Below are 18,964 nucleotides of genomic sequence, written 5' to 3'. Positions count from 1 at the left end.
GCACATAAGGGGGAAAAAAATAAATGAAACCATCCTGTGTTATTCCCCAATTTACCAAGACACAGGGCCACAATGAACACAATGAATTATCATAACTAAAACAAGTTTCATTCAGGTTCAACGGATAGAGATGTAGGCTAAATCCAGAGAGCTTTCAGTTGTTTATATTAAGGGAACACACTTTTACAACTACAGAACTGGGGCAGCGCTCCAAAAATGTGAACAAGAATGCAAAGCATTTCACTTCTAATAACACTGGAGCATTGAGAAGAGAAACATCATTTTCTCCCACAGTAAGGTGTAAATCAGTGATTCTCAACTAGTGGGTTTGGTGGAACCCAAACGTGAGTCGTAGAGAAATTGTTTGTGTGCGTGTGTGTGTGTGATTCGCGGAAAGGTAGTTCAAGTTTTTACATTTTATAGCATAAAAATTCTGACTGTTCAAACTGTTACAGTTGATTGGTTCTGCAGCCTTCGTTATATTATCTTCAAAAGAAGACTGATGTTGCAAAAAAAAAAATATATATAATATATATATATATATATAAATAAAAAATATAATACATATAAAAAAATATATGATTGTATTTTCTGTGTCACTTTTTATATTATTGAAGATGAGCTATTGTTGCATTAGGAAGCCGCGAGGTCAAAACAGTGGGAAGGCGGGGTGGTAGTGTGGGGGTTGGCGGCTGTTCTAGAAGCTTCTTCCACGCCGAGCGAACCTCCATTTCATTCGTTTAGAGTGCAACCTGGTCTTCTGCACTAGCAAGCCGGTGAACCCCCTCGGTCGAAGAGTACAATACTGTGGAGGTGCCTCGGCTTTCAGGGTGAGTTTCCCCGCCCCCCCTCAATACTTGACTCATTATGTTATTGATTTGGCAAGCTAATATGATTTCAAGGTGCTACTTACGTGTGGGCAGCTATCAGCTTGCTAGCAAAACGCGTTTGCTAGCATATAGTCCTACAGTGTAAATTCATTTTTTTTTTTTTTACTTTTTTTAATAACACACTATCCTAAGGACCGAGTCCTTTATTTCACCACTGGCAAATTTACTGGTGTCTGATTTAACTCGTTAAACTCTAGCGGTTGCACGCCATCGATCAGTTGTTATTGTCTTACTTACTCGCTAGCTTGTTAGCCTAGCGCACGCTGGTTTATTTCAACTCCACAAGAACGAATCGGTTTTTCTGCGCTTAATCGTGTCATACCACCCACTTGGTGCTATCATTAGTAAACACACTTAAAATGGTGCGAACTTATTGTATTAAATCTCCCAGCCCAACGTTGTCTCATTCAAACCAGCTCTCATTAAGACCTTCCGTTTTCAAAGCATTTAGCAAGATTCACCAATATATTTATGCGTAGTCCTAAATGTGTGTTACAGGACTGATGACTGGATCGGACTAAAACCTGTATCTGTGCCAAGATGTCAAGTAAGGAAATCTTTCTTCTTTTTGTTGTTGCTTTTGGGTGGTGTTATGTTCCTTGATACATGTGATAATTAACAAAACAGTTTCAGTCAATATTATAATTTAGTAATATCTTTGGTTATATAGCAGGTATAATTGGTTATCAGGTGACAGGAGATGATGTTTATAACTTGCTTTATGCTTAATTTGGGTCTTTTTTTTATTCTAGAGAGGCCTTCCTATGCTCCTCCCCCTCCCCCTGCACCTACAACTGTAAGTATAGCTCCACATATTTAACCTAAAATATTGACTTGCTATCTGATCCACGGATACCAAGATAGATTCATAGATAGATTTTTCCACTATAGTAAACATTACGTCCTACCACAAATGATTTTGTTTTCATTTACCAGCTTCTTTTTTTGGTTTCTTTCCTGTTTTTAAAGCCATTTCTCATCCAACTTCCTATCCCATTTGTTTCCGTTAGCAAATGCCCAATACTGCAGGGTTTGTGGGGTACAACCCCTACAGCCATTTGGCCTACAACAACTACAGACTGGGAGGGAGCCAAAGCAGCAACAGTCGGGTAACGGTATGAATATTGTCATTGCGAAAACAAAAACATGTCATCATTTCGTTACAGTAATTTGAATACACTTTGCATGAGTTGGCTTCCTCGCTGGAAAGCAACATAAGCCCCTGCGAGCATCTAAAAAAAATGCAGGGATTCACAATAATATCACTGCTTTATTTGAATATACTGTATGTAGCTTTGCATTGAGTCTGTTCAGAGTATTAGTATGATTCCATTCCTAAAACAGCATTCCAAACTGCTTTCGCTGAGTGCTGACTGCATAACAGTGCAGACTGATTTACCATACATCTGTGTCTTCAAATGCCACCTGCCTTGAAATTCTGTATTTCTGACACCCATGTTAAATATTCCATGCCATCCCTGTTGCCATGGAATTGTACGCTCTCTGCTTGGCATGACTTTGGCTGCTGAACAGTAATTCAGCCGCTGCATGCAAGCTGTGCTTGGCTAACTCCGATTATGGCATTATGTCCCACAGCAGGCAAATCTTTGCTTTAGAAAGATTTCCTTTTTTTTTTTTTGTTGTTGTAATCGTCGGTTCTACTCTATTGTACAGTGTGGTAGTGCTATGCTTTATTTTTTTAAAGTGATGCTAAATTGAATGATGCATGTTGTGCTTAAATCCAAGTAGATTTTCTTAATTTACACAGCATACCCTCAAATATAGGCATGAGTTAACATTTTTAAAGGTATCCTGGTTCTTCATCCCGATATTACCAGGTCTCTTTTTTTCCTTTTTTCTTTTGTCAGAATTCCTCTGGAATAAATATACCAAAGCCACCCAAGCCACCCGATAAGCCACTAATGCCATATATGAGATACAGTCGTAAGGTAAGTACTGTACACTTTAAGAAATCTGTGTTTTGCATCATCATGTGTGTATTTGGAACACATGGATACTTTAATCACTTCTGTGTTTCTCATATAAAAACTATGTTTAAAATTCCAGTGTCTGCTTATCAAGATAGGTGTTGTGAAATTAAGCCAGGACACAGTTATTACAGTCATTTTATGTAGTGAGATTTTATCAACTCGAAGATGGAGTTTAAAGCACATGGCCTCCTGTCGTTTGTGACCTCTCTGCAAAGAGATAACAATTTATAGCCCCTTCAACCCAACCCAATCCCACCCCCATGCCTGGTTCTCATCACCAGGTTTGGGATCAAGTGAAAGCCTCCAATCCTGATCTGAAGCTATGGGAAATTGGGAAGATAATCGGTGGCATGTGGAGGGACCTCACTGATGAGGAGAAACAGGATTATTTGAATGACTACGAAGCAGAGAAGGTTGGTTGTTTTACAAAGAATGTTTATGGGTTTTTTCTAATTGATGGCCATGAGATACAGTTGATATAAAAAAATCTACACACCCCTGTTCAACTGCTAGTTTTTGTGATGTGAAAAAAAAATGCTACTACAAGTAATTTAAAAACGTTTTCAACTGTTATTGAAGTCTAACACCTGTATAACTCGATTGGAAACAAATAGTGAGGGCACCTAAAAAACAGAAAATGTGGTTGCACAACCGTGAGCACCTCATAACTGGGGTTGTTGCTTTGGTCAGAATTAACCAATTGCATTCAAACTCATGTTAAACGGGAGTCACAAACTCTTCATAATTCCTTCCATCTTGACTATGACCCCAGTTCCAACTGAAAAAAATAGCCCTAAAGAATGATTCTGCTACAACTTTGGTGCACTGGAGGTATGGTGTGTTTTTTTGGTGATGAAGTGCTGTGTTTGCACTAAACAAATCTTTTGTTTTTACAGTCTTCCCTCATAAATTGAGTGATTCACTTTTTGCGATTTTGCTTCGCACTGGTGTACTCTCTAATCCTCACCTGAGCACCTCTGGCGGGTGAAAAGCAACAAAGTATTGTTATTCCTGAAGGAGGAGGACAAGTCATTAGCGTAAGAAAGACGCATCCTCACTAGTCCTGGGTGATATATTGAGATCTATTTGATCAATATTTTATTAATGCTCTATGGAAAAGGGGATCACCGATTTTATTTTCTATACTTTTTGCTACTCCGCGAGGCTTCCGCCGCCAACATGGAGGAGAAGATGCTAGCAACCAGTGAGCCATAAATAGTCCCAAAAAAGGGTACGTCCATCATTCGGAAACAAATGTAGTCTACAAAATGTGTATAAAGATGTTATGACGAAGACAGGTGTATCCGTGTAAAATCTGTGTAATTTTTTTTTTTAATTAATTAATAAATAATGTTGTAGTGAATATTCATGCGGTTTGGTAACATGAGCGTTAGCAGCTACTAGCTAGTGCCATTGCGTGCGCGATCGCCGACCATGCAAATAGTGACGGCCAACCCACTCTCGAACTGTCTGACTTACCTGTTGACAGTTGGGTTTACACAGTGTGGCATTCTAAAGAATCAGTCTTGTATTTCTTTTTGTTCACCGCATCGTATTCGTTCGGCATGACGTCACGCTTCTTCGTCTTCTTCTTCCTCCTCCTCCTCTTCTTGATTTCCGGCAGACTGGAGATGTTTAAGTGTATTGCTGCCACCTAATGGTTAAGTGATGAACATCTACAATGAAACCAAACCCCAAGAAATGGATTCAAATATAAATATTGAATGCATAATACTGTCCCCTCCAAAACTACTGGAACACCAAGGTCAATTCCTTTGTTTTTGTTATGTACGGAAGACATTTGTGTTTCAGATCAAAAGATATGAGACAAAAGTCAATATTTCCACCTTTAATTTCATGGTACTTATATCAAGATGTATTCAACAACTCAGGACAGAGCACCATTTGTTTGGCCTGCTACTCGGGGAACCCCTTCTCCGATTGGCTGACGAGTTTCAGTTAGAAATATCCACCTATAAGCTTGTACGGGTTGAAACTCTCCAAGTCGACACATCAAAATGACCATGTTGGTTCAATCGGCGTCACTTGCTTAAAACACTCAACTAAAACAAAATGATGTTTGTCTGTTACTGTGATGTTTCAAACGGTGGCACTTGGCCTAAAAAAATCCATCTTAAATAGCACAAATGAAGAGCAGTGTGGGTAGTAGAATAGTTCATGTACTTTAGTCATAATTTTTTCCCCCTTGAAATTATTTGTTTTATGGAGGATTTTAGAGGGGGCAGCACAGTGGACGACTGGTTAGCACATCTGCCTCACAGTTCTGAGGACCGGGTTTCAAATCCCGACCTCGCCAGTGTGGAGTTTGCATGTTCTTCCCGTGCCTGCGTGGATTTTCTCACGGCACTCCAGTTCCCTCCCACATCCCAAAAACATGCATGGTAGGTTGATTGAAGACTCGAAATTGCCCGTAGGTGTGACTGTGTGCGCAAATGGTTGGTTGTTCATATGTGCCCTGTGATTGGTTGGCAACCAGTTCAGGGTGTACCCCCCTCCTCTCGCTTGAAGATAGCTGGGATGGCCTCCAGCACGCCCGCAACCCTTGTGAAGGATTAAGCGGTACAGCAAATGGATGGATTTTAGAGGGGTCTATATTTTGTGCTACACCACCGATTTGCTTTTCATTTATTTTTATTTTTTTTTCTACTTTTATTGAACCACTGCTGTACTAGACTTATAGCCACATAAATAGGGTTGGGCATCGAGACGGTCCGGTTCTCCTGGGATCGTTGAAATTTAAACATTTCAGTTCCCAGTTTCAATGTCTTTTCCTCCGACCTGAAAAAGTGCCAAAAACCAACGAAGAACAACAAAGACGTGCTTGTGCCCAACGGTGCCGGCGAGCAAAGGTTTGTCTTAACTTTCTGAAAATGACCAGTCGCCTCAGTGCAACACTTGGAATAAGATTATATTGTGCAAAGGAGGCTTTCACGATGTGTAGCGTCTGATGCACTCCGAGCCTCTCAGTCGGGTGAGTGAAACGATAAAATACGTCTTTTCCAACATTGAAACAGCTAAAAAGGTAAACGGTTGGTTGCACTTTTGCACTGATGGTTTTTAAGCGTTTATTTTAGTCTTCAAACCAACGTAATAGCTGATGACAGAAAAAAAAAACCTTAACATTGAGCTAAAACCTCAACGGTGAAAATCGGGAAAGGAATTGGCGTTTTATAGCATTTGGTTCCATCCATTAAAAACAAAAACAAAAAAACACAGGTGCTGTGTGAAGTTACTTTTCGTGTCGAAATGCTTGGTTCCGGTGCGTACCCTTCAAAATAAAAGGCTACATGCTTAAAACAGGAAGTCAAGTTAAAACTTGCACATATAAACCATTCGACGTGATAAAACAGTCCCAAATAACTATTTTAACAATGCTATATTTAACTTTTAGCTGAAACATTAATTAATGAATATTAAGTCAATTGTGTTAGTTCCACACACATTGCCTTTTAGTTCATAGGTTTGATATTAATACTGGTTATAAAGAACCCCCAAATGTTCATTTTAATCTATGCTGTGGGCTGCGAAGAAAATTGATGTTTATAACGTGGACACCCTTTATTTAAATCATTTTTGGCCCACCCCCCCGAAAAGAATCGGAATCGAGAATCATTTGGAACCGGAATTTAATTAAGGAACTGGAATCGCTCAAATTCAAATGCTGCCCAACCCTACATATAAAAAGGTATCATGTTGGCCTACCATAATAATTTAATTCATAAAAAGAAAGAGAAAGTTGCAACAATTTGGATGCGCTCTTTATTTTGCTTCTTAATGCGTTTCCAAAGTATCGAATCGGGACTCTGAATCGTCAGATACTAAAAATCAAGTTGTTCAGAGGGTGCAAAAAATGTGATCACGACATCCCTAACCATAACACATTTTCCCACTTGCGCGTGGGAAATTTCAAGTGGTGTTTTTTTATTTTATTTTATTTTTTATTTGATTAAGATAAGGCTTGTCTTGCCACCCTAACCCATCGCTCAAACGTATGAAGACAGAAGATTGTTGTCACATGTACTAAACAACCAAGTACTCGCCAAACATACCTGCAGCTCCTTTAGTGTTTCTGTTGGCCTCTTGGCAGCCTCCCTGACCAGTTTTCTTCTCATATTTTCTCATATATCAATTTGGCTCAACGTCCAGTTCTTGGCGTTGAACCTCTCTGCAAGTTTTTTTTTTTCCTCTACTTGATTATGTCTGTCTTCACTGTTTAATAGTATATTTATCTATCCATCCATTTTCTGAGCCGCTTCTCCTCACTAGGGTCGCGGGCGTGCTGGAGCCTATCCCAGCTGTCATCGGGCAGGAGGCGGGGTACACCCTGAACTGGTTGCCAGCCAATCGCAGGGCACATAGAAACAAACAACCATTCGCACTCACAGTCACACCTACGGGCAATTTAGAGTCTCCAATTAATGCATGTTTTTGGGATGTGGGAGGAAACCGGAGTGCCCGGAGAAAACCCACGCAGGCACGGGGAGAACATGCAAACTCCACACAGGCGGGGCCGGGGATTGAACCCGGGTCCTCAGAACTCTGAGGCTGACGCTCTAACCAGTCGTCCACCGTGCCGCCATAGTATATTTAATGCCTTGGAAATTCTTTTGTACCCTTCCCCTGACTGATACCTTTGAGCAACAAAATTCCTCTAATGCGGTGTAAGCTATCGGTGCACTGTCTCGTGTTGTAAGATGTCATGAAAAGCGTTCTTGATCAGTTAAACTTTATTTGGGGTTACTGTGTTTTCACGACCATAAGGTGCACCGTATTAAAAGGCGCAGTCTCAGTTACGGTGTCTATTTCTGTATTTAACACATACATAAGGCACACCCGTATTATTGGGCGCAGGCATGGTAAAACATACGCTAGCTTAAAACATATGGTAGCATGCATGCACGATAAAACATGCTAGCGTATGTTTTTAAAAAGGCAGCGGGAGCAAAACTGAGTTCGGTTGTACTTTATTGAAGTATTTAACAATGTAAACAGTGAGTTCGGTTGTACTTTATTGAACTATTTAACAATGTACTCGCGTTATTTTTTTTGATCAATCCTCATCCACAAATTCATCAAAGTCCTCATCTTCTGTATCCGAAATGAAAAGCTGGGCAAGTTCTCCATCAAACATGCCGGGTTCCCTCTCGTCATTGTCTGAGTCAGTCTCGTTGATGCCGGCGTTTTCCTGCTTCCTCCAGTTGCGAACCATGATCGTTGATCTTGAATTCTCTTGCGGCTGCTTGCTTCCCCTGTTCCTCCGCTTAACTGATAGCTTGCAGTTTAAACTGTGCTTCGTAAGTGTGTCTCTTCGTAGGTGCCATTTTCGGGGGTCCTTAGCCACACTGATGCACATACCGGCACGATATACCTACTGGGGGTGTGCCTTTATCATCCTCTTTTACGCGCACCCTTCCCCCTTTAACGTCCGCATGCTGTCCACAGTCACATCCGCCTTTCTTCTATTTATGCAGCGTGTCGGCAGGAAATGGTTCCAGTCAGTCAAGCGGAGTCACACAACATTTACAGATTTTGGAACTCGGTGCAAACATAAGGCGCGCCGCATTATAAGGCCCCCTGTCCATTTTGGAGAAAATTTAAGACTTTTAAGTGCGCCTTATGGTCGTGAAAATATGGTAATCAGAAACACTTTAAATGGTGGCAGGTGTGTGTGCCTTTTTTTGCACCCTCTGAACAAGCCGTGAACTCCAACTCTCACTGGAGGAGTTCGCAGCCGAGTGTGAAGTGGCTGGGATGAGAATCAGCACCTCCAAATCTGAGACCATGGTCCTCAGTCGGAAAAGGGTGGCGTGCCCTCTCCAGGTCGGGGATGAGATCCTGCCCCAAGGGGAGGAGTTCAAGTATCTTGGGGTCTTGTTCACGAGTGAGGGAAGAATTGAACGGGAGATCGACAGGCGGATCGGTGCAGCGTCTGCAGTGATGCGGAGTTTGTATCGATCCGTTGTGACAAAGAAGGAGCTAAGCCGAAAAGCGAACCGGTCGATCTACGTTCCTACCCTCACCTATGGAAAGAATGAGATCCCGGATACAAGCGGCCGAAATGAGTTTCCTCCGCAGGGTGTCCGGGCTCTCCCTTAGAGAGAGGGTGAGAAGCTCGGTTATCCGGGAGGATCTCAGAGTAGAACCGTTACTCCTTCACATCGAGAGGAGCCAGATAAGGTGGCTGGGGCATCTGATTCGGATGCCTCCCGGACGCCTCCCCGGTGAGGTGTTCCGGGCACGTCCCACCGGGAGGAGACCCCGGGGACGACCCAGGACACGCTGGAGAGACTACGTCTCTTGGCTGGCCTGGGAACACCTCGGGGACCCCCCCCCCGGAAGAGATGGATGAAGTGGCTGGGGAAAGGGAAGTCTGGGCGTCCCTGCTAAAGCTACTGCCCCCGTGACCCGACCTCGGATAAGCGGTAGAAGATGGATGGATGGATGGATGGAGGTGTGTGTGCTGACTCCCATTTAACATGAATTTGAATGTGATTATGAATAATGAATGTGGTTAATTCTGAACACGGCCACATTCCCGGTAGAGGCCAGTCACACTTTGTCACACATTGTCTCAGTTGTTTATTTGTTCTTCTCCTCTGTAAAAAAAAAAAATCCAATTGTGTTGTATATGTTCTAGATGGAAAAAGCTTTTGAAATTATTTATCTTGGTCTTGTTTTTGTTTTTTTTTATATCAGCAAAACCTGGTAATCGGAAAGGGGCGTGTAGACTGGTGCGCCTCCAGCCGTTGTGGGTCCCTCTAGTCATCATTGCTTCCTGTATAACAATTCTGTGTAACCTCTTAGCTCCTTATCTTGATATAGCTGGTGTGTGCTTGCTTGCCTTCTCCTTGTAATTCCTGTCTTCTCTAACATAGATTGAATATAATGAAAGCATGAAGGCCTATCACAACTCACCAGCTTACCTGGCCTACGTCAATGCAAAAAGCCGCGCTGAGGCAGCGCTAGAAGAAGAGAGCCGTCAGCGGCAGTCTAGACTGGACAAGGGCGAGCCATACATGAGTATTCAGCCAGCTGAGGATCCAGATGGTAAGGCCATCTTAATTTATTTTCTACTGTGGCTACACGATATTGGAAAAACATGCAATATGCAAGTATGGGTGTTCAATATTGTGATATCAATATTATTGCGATATTTAACATGCCCGTAAAGAGAATATATTTTCATCTAATTAAATAAACACAATGTGGCAAAATAAGCAGGCTATATTTTTCCATATTTCAGACGTTATACAAGTAGTTTGTTGTTTTCATCCTCATTCATTTCCTCCTATCCCACATCTGCCATTCTTTCTATGCCTGCTGCTGTTGAGATTCTCACTGTACGCCTTAAGGGTCCGCTCTAACCAATAGGAGACCAGTATCTCGGGGGTTGGATGAAGATGTGCATTTAAGGATGCATCTGATTGCTCAAACTTTGATAAACAGCACACGCATGCAGCAAAGCATACAATACCGTATACGAATTAATTTATTGCACATCTATGCAATACACTTACTGTATGCGCCGTTATCGCGATGACAATATTTTTTTCATATATTGTGCAGCCCTTTTTTCCACCACATTTTACAGCACAGAGTTGCAATTACTTTAGGGGGACCACACAAACATATCTTGTCTTCCGCAGGGGCAACTATATTAGCACATTCTTTGGGGGGTGATTTGGTTTTGATAATTACATTTCTGTTTTTAAGTTCGGCAAAATGAACATTCTTTTTCCTGTTGTTTTAAACACACCCACCCACACATGCACACACACAAAAGAAAATGTTAACATGAGCTACACCCATGTCGAGGAAATGATGCTTTAGATGGGTTACACAAGAAGATTAGAACATTGAGGAAAATTACACATAACACCACTTATAAGTTACAAACAAGCCAGGCCATAAAATGTTTTTCTTGCCATCCAAGTGGGTAGTACTCCCAGGAGCACACAATAATGGTCAAATACAGTTCAGCTTTCCCAAAGGCTACATTCAGTTTGTGCTTCATAACTTGATGTCTGGAAAAAAAGGTTGACCCACGCAGCTCTTTTTGACACAACTGCATCAGAGCTGCTCAGAGAAACACAATAAAGTTTCAGATTACTTTAGCCTTCCATCCATCCATCCATTTTCTGTACTGCTTCTACTCACTCGGGTTGCGGGCGTGGTGGAGCCTATCCTAGCTATCTTCGGATGAGAGGCTGGGGACACCCTGAACTGGTTGCCACCCAATCGCAGGTCACATAACCAACCAACTATTCACACTCACATTCACACCTACGGCCAATTTCGTCTTCAATCAACCTACAACACAATTTTTCGGGATGTGGGAGGAAACAGTAGTGTTCGGAGAAAACCCACGCAGGCACGGGGAGAACATGTAAACTCCACACAGGCGAGGCTGGGAATTGAACCCCGGTCCTCAGAACTGTGAGGCAGATGTGCATTCCAGTTGTTCACCTATTTAGCCTTCCCTTTTTAAAAAAAAAAAAAAAAAAAAAGCCAAATCATCCCATCTAGCATAGGTTTAGGAGATAAGTGGACTATACAAGTGTAGAAGCACAGTGTTGTCCTAAAAAGAAGCCATGACTATGTGTCAGTTTCACCCAATTTATGAGCAAAAATGTCTACCCAAAGAATGTTAAGCTTGCATAACAGTTTCCTGTTGTTGTTTTGGTTGCACCTGTGAGTGTGGGACATTAGTTAAAAGGTAGGCCCTCTGAATAGTTCTACAGTACAATACACAGTGTCATTGCAAGTGCCGTGACCAACCAACCTAGGATAACATTTGTTACAGGGGTCACCAATGTGGTGCCCGAATACACCAGGTAGCCGCCAAGGACAACATGAGTAGCATGCGGGCCTGTTCTAAAAATAGCTCACCACCGATCTGATTGCCGTTATCGGTATCGACCGATAATTAGCATTTAATGCTGATCGGCTTTCATGTCATAAGTCGCCGATCCGATCAATGACGTCATCGATCGGCTCCGCACAAGACATTTAACTCCCCGTCTTTGTCGCGTATGAGTCCAAAAGCTAGTTTATTTTTAGCCCTGTCACGTGTCTTGTTGCGCTGTACTCTAACTATCTGACCGCCAATAAAGTTTTTTTTTCAAATCTTGTCGGTGAAAAAACACGTCGTCGGTCTGGGACTATTTTGCGGGGTCTCAGACAAACAACATGTAAGTTATTTGCAGTCTGTGCACAACTGAAGTACATCGTGGGGAACGTCATCTAAATGCTTTAACATAAATTTGATCGAGCACCTGAAGAATGTACACGAGGACCATGCCTCGTTCAAGCAATGCAGCGTGGAAGGATGGCGGGGGGGATGGAGGAAAGAGAAGTGTCAAACGGACTCAAACTCTGGACAACACCCATCCATATAGCTGGGACAGTGAGAAAGTTAGAGTAAGGATGTCATTAACAGTATTTATTAAAGTAATTTAATTGCAATAAAGTAATTTTAAGTCCAGTAAGTTAGCACCCATTAGTTCTGTCAGTTGTAATGTTGCTTTGACCTAAACAAAATCATTTCGCACATTCAACAACAACAAGCCGTGGTTCACTGCTAAACTTAAGCAGCTTCGCCAAGCTAAGGAGGACGCATATCAGAGCGGGGACAGGGCCCTGTATAATCGAGCTAGAAACCAGCTGACGAAAGAAATTAACATTGCAAAGAGGATCTATGCAGCAAAGTTGGAAAAACAGTTTAGCGCAGACGACTCTAAATCAGTCTGGCATGCATTCCAATCGCTGACTAATTACAAGTGACGATCCCCCCAAGCTGAAAACAATAGCACACTAGCCAACGACTTGAATACCTTCTACTGCAGATTTGAAAAGGACAGTTTCACACCACACACCCACCCGGCCGCACCCGCGACCACAACCACATCTCTGACTTCTGCGTTAACCATCCATGAACAGGATGTGAGACGCATCTTCAAACAACAGAAGATTAACAAAGCGGACCATGTGTCCCCATCCTGCCTCAAAGTCTGCGCGGACCAGCTCGCTCCAGTCTTCACTCAGATCTTCAACAGATCTTTGGAAATGTGCGAAGGTCCATCCTGTTTCAAATGCTCCAGCATCATTCCAGTCCCCAAGAAACCTGCAATCTCTGGTCTGAATGACTACAGGCCTGTCGCTTTGACATCTGTGGTCATGAAGTCCTTTGAACGTCTCGTGCTGGACCACCTCAAGAGTGTCACAGGTCCCCTGCTGGACCCCCTGCAGTTTGCCTACCAAGCGAACAGGTCTGCGGATGATGCAGTCAACATGGGACTGCACTTCATCCTAGAACACCTCGACAGTGCAGGGACCAACGCGAGGATCCTGTTCGTGGACTTCAGCTCAGCGTTCAACACCATCATCCCTGAACTCCTTTCAACCAAGCTTCTCCAGCTCAGCGTCTCACCTGCCATCTGCCAGTGGTTTTACAGCTTTCTGACGGGCAGGACACAGCAGGTCAGGCTGGGGGAGGCCACCTCATCCACACGCAGCATCAGCACTGGGGCGCCTCAAGGTTGTGTCCTCTCTCCGCTGCTCTTCTCTCTCTACACGAACGACTGCACCTCATCGAAGCCGACTGTCAAGCTCCTGAAGTTTGCAGATGACACCACTGTCATCGGCCTCATCAAGGACGGTGACGAGTCTGCATATCGACAGGAAGCGGAGCGGCTGGAGCTGTGGTGCGGCCGACACAACATGGAGCTGAACACGCTCAAGACTGTAGAGATGATCGTGGACTTCAGGAGGCATCCTTCGCCACAGCTGCCCCTCACGTTGTCCAGCTGCCTTGTGTCAACCGTCGAGACCTTCAAGTTCCTGGGAATTACAATCTCTCAGGACCTGAAGTGGGCGACTAACATCAACTCCGTCCTCAAAAAGGCCCAGCAGAGGATGTACTTCCTGCGGTTTCTGAGAAAGCACGGCCTGCCACCGGAGCTGCTGAGACAGTTCCACACAGCGGTCATCGAATCAGTCCTGTGTTCTTCCATCACAGTCTGGTTTGGTGCTGCTACAAAAGAGGACAAACTCCGACTGCAACGGACAATCAAAACTGCTGAAAGGATTGTCGGTACCCTCCTACCCACCACTGAGGACTTGCACGCTGCCAGAACTAAGACAAGGGCGTGCAAAATCCTCTCGGACCCTCCGCACCCCGGTCACCGGCTCTTCCAGCTCCTTCCCTCAGGTAGGCGCTACCGATCAATGCAAACTAGAACTAGTAGACATTCCAACAGCTTCTTCCCTCTTGCGATCAACTTCTTAAACACCTAACCTATAAATATATTACAATAAGCTGGCAATTTTTTGAACTTGAGTTCGTTGTCACATTTCTGTGGGGCCAATTATGCATTACTCGTGCACTCACTGTAGTTGTCTTGCCATGCTGCACTATTTGCATATACTGGCCACTCATGCCAGAGTAGCATCTGCTCCATTTGCACACTGATTGAGGAGTATCTGTAACATTTGCACAACCAACATTGTCCCAGATGATCGCACTACTCGTCACTTTAAACCGCATACACTCCTTGAAGTCTCAGCGCCCCTTGCACAATGGTCATTGCACCGGACTATTGCAATATTAGTCATTCTAAGTGCTAGAAGACTCTGCATCTTTTTGCACAATTGTTTTTTGTCAATGTCTTTATGTCTCCAAAGTGTTCTGTAAATTGACTGTCTGTCGTACTAGAGCGGCTCCAACTACCGGAGACAAATTCCTTGTGTGTTTTGGACATACTTGGCAAATAAAGATGATTCTGATTCTGAATTTATGTCAGTGGCCAATCCTTGAATGCCCCCTAGAGGTCATTGGTGTTTTAACTTTGGTCTAAAATGCTGGAAAATACATTTGAACATACAGTATACAGTACACAAGTATATACAATAAATGACAGTCATGTAAATAGACACATTGCTTCATCTTGTGATCAGATCGGTGATCGGTTATTGTTTTTTTTTAACTCGCTGATTGGTGATCAGCCCCAAAAATCCTGTTCGTGTAAAGCCTACTATATATATTGCATTGCTATTCATAAATAAATTAAAAAAATAAAAAAATACCACCACTTACCAGTGACCTGCATCGAACATCTTTGTTTCTATTCTTTTTTGTTAAACCTTAGCTGCATAGGTGGAAATGAGATTTTTTTTTAAAGACATAGACACGTATAGGTCAAAGGTCAGTATTGTGCACATGACCAAAACCATAGCATTTGCGGAGACAAGCTATGGAATGACCATGAGATGGATTGAACTCCCCTTAAATATTTTGAGCAAATTTGTTATTTCAGAAGTGTGTATCAAAACTGGTAGCCCTTTGTATTAATCTGTACCCAAGAAGTAGTAGTAGTGTTTGTTATTGTTTGGCAATTTAAATTAAATCTATTTGGATTTCATGTACTTTTCCTTTGTTGCCAAAAAGGCACAATTTCTGGCAAATGTATTTGTGTGTCCAGTACAGGGTATATTGCCATTTGTAATTATTTAAATACTACTCATCGTGCAACATTTTCTGTCGCTTCATGGTTTACTGAACTTTTGGTATGACGATTCCTCCATTCATCCATTTTCTGAGCCGCTTCTCCTCACTAGGGTCGCGGGCGTGCTGGAGCCTATCCCAGCTGTCATCGGGCAGGAGGCGGGGTACACCCTGAACTGGTTGCCAGCCAATCGCAGGGCACATAGAAACAAACAACCATTCGCTCTCACAGGCATGCATACTGGCAATTTAGTCTCCAATTAATGCATGTTTTTGGGATGTGGGAGGTAACCGGAGTGCCCGGAGAAAACCCACGCAGGCACGGGGAGAACATGCAAACTCCACACAGGCGGGGCCGGGGATTGAACCCGGGTCCTCAGAACTGTGAGGCTGACGCTCTAACCAGTCGGCCGCCATGACGATTCTTTCCTCATTAAAATATACTTTTGAAGGCTATAGTTAACATCCAACTTCTTTTTTTCCATATTTCCCTAGATTATGATGATGGATTTTCAGTAAAGCACTCTGCAGCAGCTCGTTTCCAGCGCAACCACCGTCTGATCAGTGAGATTCTCAGTGAGAGTGTAGTGCCTGATGTGCGGTCTGTTGTCACAACTGCCCGTATGCAGGTCCTTAAACGTCAGGTCCAGTCTTTGATGGTTCACCAGGTATTGTCATGTTTTGGACTTGCATACATAATATAACATTGGTTGGGTTTTACGTTAACTGTTGTCTCTGGTTGTTTTCTACCACAGAGAAAGTTGGAAGCAGAGTTGCTTCAAATTGAAGACCGCCACCAGGATAAGAAAAGGAAATTCATTGACGCCACAGATTTGTTCACAAATGAGCTCAAAAGAGTATGAATTTATTTATTTTATTTTTGTACATCAAACATTGTCGAAACACTCACACGAGCCTCATTTTGCATGTTTAACTAACTGTGCAGTGAGTGCCAGCCTACATCTGCCTCCAAGCCACACTAGCTTCTGCTAACTCCAGCCACATTGTGGCAGTCACATAGCTGTAATCTATGATTTGTTGCTCTTAAATGAAATGTAGAATTTGAATTTTGCTGCATTGTCAAGAGTTTACAACAGGTGGTGCCATTTGTCTCATCTAGTGTACATTGTCCTCTGATAGAAAACTTAATAATTGAAACGAAAACATGAAGGTCCATTAAATAGTATTAGGTTTTTAGCAAACGTGATGTGTTGAAAGATACTAATCATCAAACTCAATTTCTTTTTTTGTTTCAGCTTTGCTGTATGAAAGTGGAAGTAGACATGGAGAAGATTTCTGCAGAGATCTCTGCAGCAGAAGAGGCAGCCCGCAAACGGATGGCTGAACGGGAGAAAGATGCAGGGGATAGAGGCACTAAAGAGGCCTCCACGTGTGGGTCAGCAGAAGAAGAAAAACATGGCAAATCACAACCAAATCCTCTCAGTGACAGTATCAACAAGGGAGGTGAGAATACTGAGTCCATCACCAAAGATCCATCAGGTGAGTCATACAACCAGTCATCAGTGACTCATCGAGATGTCTGGCTCACAGAACAAACGGTATGTTCTACCACTATCATTTTAAATGTTCTTTTTCCACTGTTTCAATGATGCAGGGAAGCAGAAGGCTGCAGAGGAACTTCAGGAACAGCCAGGCAGTGAAGATGGGGCTTCAGAGGACAAGGAGAGTGTCCTCGAGGGAGCCATGGAGGAGGGAACCAGTGACAGTAACACAGGTTCAGAAACCACTTCTGCTCAGACAGAAGATGCTCTGACCAGTGAGCCATCTGAGGGTTCCAGCAGGGCAAGATCAGCCCACTGAGTGAAATATCAGGCTTCAATATCGCATTTCATCTGCTGGATGCTCATGAAGTTTACCATGTTCTAGCTCATTATTTCCCCCAAAGCAAGCATAACACGAGAAGGAAGCCTTTGCAACTGAAGTCAGCATTGCCTTTGTTGTTTTTAAAAGTAGTGTACCACAGGAGCCTGTCTGTGAAGTAACCATATTTTGTCCACTGGAAGAACTTGTCTTAAGCCTACTTCGGCAAATATCAATTCATAAATCCCATTCAATTGAAATTGAAATCTGATAACATCTTAAACAACCTCATGTGAATCTGTTATATTTATGTAACAAGGTGTGGTAGTGTAATTGCTATTTTTGCATGTTTCAATTACAAATAACGGGTCGTGAGTAGGAGACAGTGGCAGGAGGCACCGTTTACTACATGTATTGGTATTATGGTCAGTGCTTGTCTCAGGATTTTTTTTTGTCCCGAGTAGTACAATAATGCTAGTTAACCCACTTGAATTTGTTATATTGCTGTTATCCTAGTCCATGCATAGGTATTAGGTACATCACATTATCAGTGCTGTACAATGATCAGTAACTAGTGTTCACAAGTTTGCTAGCGGTCAAGTCAAGAGCAGAACATGTTCAAAACCTGTATACAGTCTATGAGGTTTGCTTGAATAAGAATATTCACAACAGCATGGAGAACAGTTCAGAATACAAGTCTTAAAATTTCTTGTGCACATTTCTGCCAATAAACCTTTTTTAATCCTAATTTATTTTTCTACTTTTTTTTTTTTTTTTATATATAAATGTAATTGCAACAATGGTGGCAAAAGCAGGGTTGATACTCTTACCAATGTGAAACAAGTTTGCGCTCAATTTGAACCATCCAGCACTTAAAGGAAACGAGTCGACTTGGGACATTTAAATTTATGAGGCACTGCCATATACCTTGATGGTCTTCAGCAAGACTGCTACCCTTTGCCACATTGAGCGGGATGCTTGACTGATCTTCACCAGCACTGGTGTTGCCAGGGGCTTGGGGCTCTGTGGAAAAAGACAAATCTCACTTTCGACCCTTATTGCTGCTTATTAAAAATATTTTCATCTAGGACCCGTCAATCAGGAATCCTTAAAATTTTAATCATCCCCCCCCCCCCCCCCCCCAACACACACACTATACACGCCTGTTTCCACGCAATCAACTGAAATAGCCCAAGTATGATAGAGTGGTACCAACACAGCTTGTTCATGTTGAGTTGCAATAAAACAGCATGCAACTGTGCCATGTTCATCATCTGGAGTGGTTCATATCTCACAACATGAGAAAAACAAAGATTACTGTAAATAAAATAGATCCGACCCTCCCTTGGCTGGCCCTAACAAATGTGGCGCCCCCCCCTCCAACGATTTAGATAAGCTTACAAAAAAAATCATATAGCAATAGTTTTGTGCGATCGTGAACATACCACCAAATTTTAAAGAACTTTTTCTTCGTTTCATTACTGTATTGTTACTGCTAAACAAATCATGTGAGTAACTTGCTGTTGAAGCACCTAATTGGACAAACCAAAAGTTGCAACAGTTTAACTTATCTTTCTCCCATTTTCCCCTCTTATGTTTTTCTTCTTCTGTGTTCTGGACAGTTTTAGTTGTCTGTTTCTGCACCGCCTGGGCATACAGGAACTGGGTGATTTGGTTGGATTTCTCCTACAGTATGAGACCCTCTAAAGAGAAAAGAAGTACAAAATCTGAACAGAAAA

General features: G+C 42.7%; 1 protein-coding gene across 2 annotated transcripts; it reads left to right on the top strand.

Annotated features, from left to right (window-relative positions):
* The first annotated feature begins 683 nt into the window (after window positions 1–683).
* Window positions 684–17,973, top strand: smarce1 (SWI/SNF related, matrix associated, actin dependent regulator of chromatin, subfamily e, member 1). 2 transcript variants are annotated; one of them, XM_061679829.1, is made up of 11 exons: window positions 684–830; window positions 1,389–1,437; window positions 1,643–1,686; window positions 1,901–1,999; window positions 2,759–2,839; window positions 3,163–3,294; window positions 9,778–9,949; window positions 15,900–16,072; window positions 16,160–16,261; window positions 16,661–16,904; window positions 17,020–17,973. In XM_061679829.1, the coding sequence occupies exons 2-11, from the start codon at window positions 1,431–1,433 to the stop codon at window positions 17,223–17,225; spliced, it is 1,260 nt and encodes a 419-aa protein (XP_061535813.1). In that variant the 5' UTR covers window positions 684–830; window positions 1,389–1,430; the 3' UTR covers window positions 17,226–17,973. The 2 variants fall into 2 exon arrangements, with proteins under 2 accessions (XP_061535813.1, XP_061535812.1); XM_061679828.1 differs by having other exon boundaries at window positions 1,901–2,005.
* The last annotated feature ends 991 nt before the right edge of the window (window positions 17,974–18,964 follow it).

This window comes from Phycodurus eques, chromosome 6 (genome assembly GCF_024500275.1).
Source record: "Phycodurus eques isolate BA_2022a chromosome 6, UOR_Pequ_1.1, whole genome shotgun sequence".
NCBI classification, from domain to species: Eukaryota; Metazoa; Chordata; class Actinopteri; order Syngnathiformes; family Syngnathidae; genus Phycodurus; species Phycodurus eques.
This window is presented reverse-complemented; position numbering and strand designations above follow the sequence as displayed.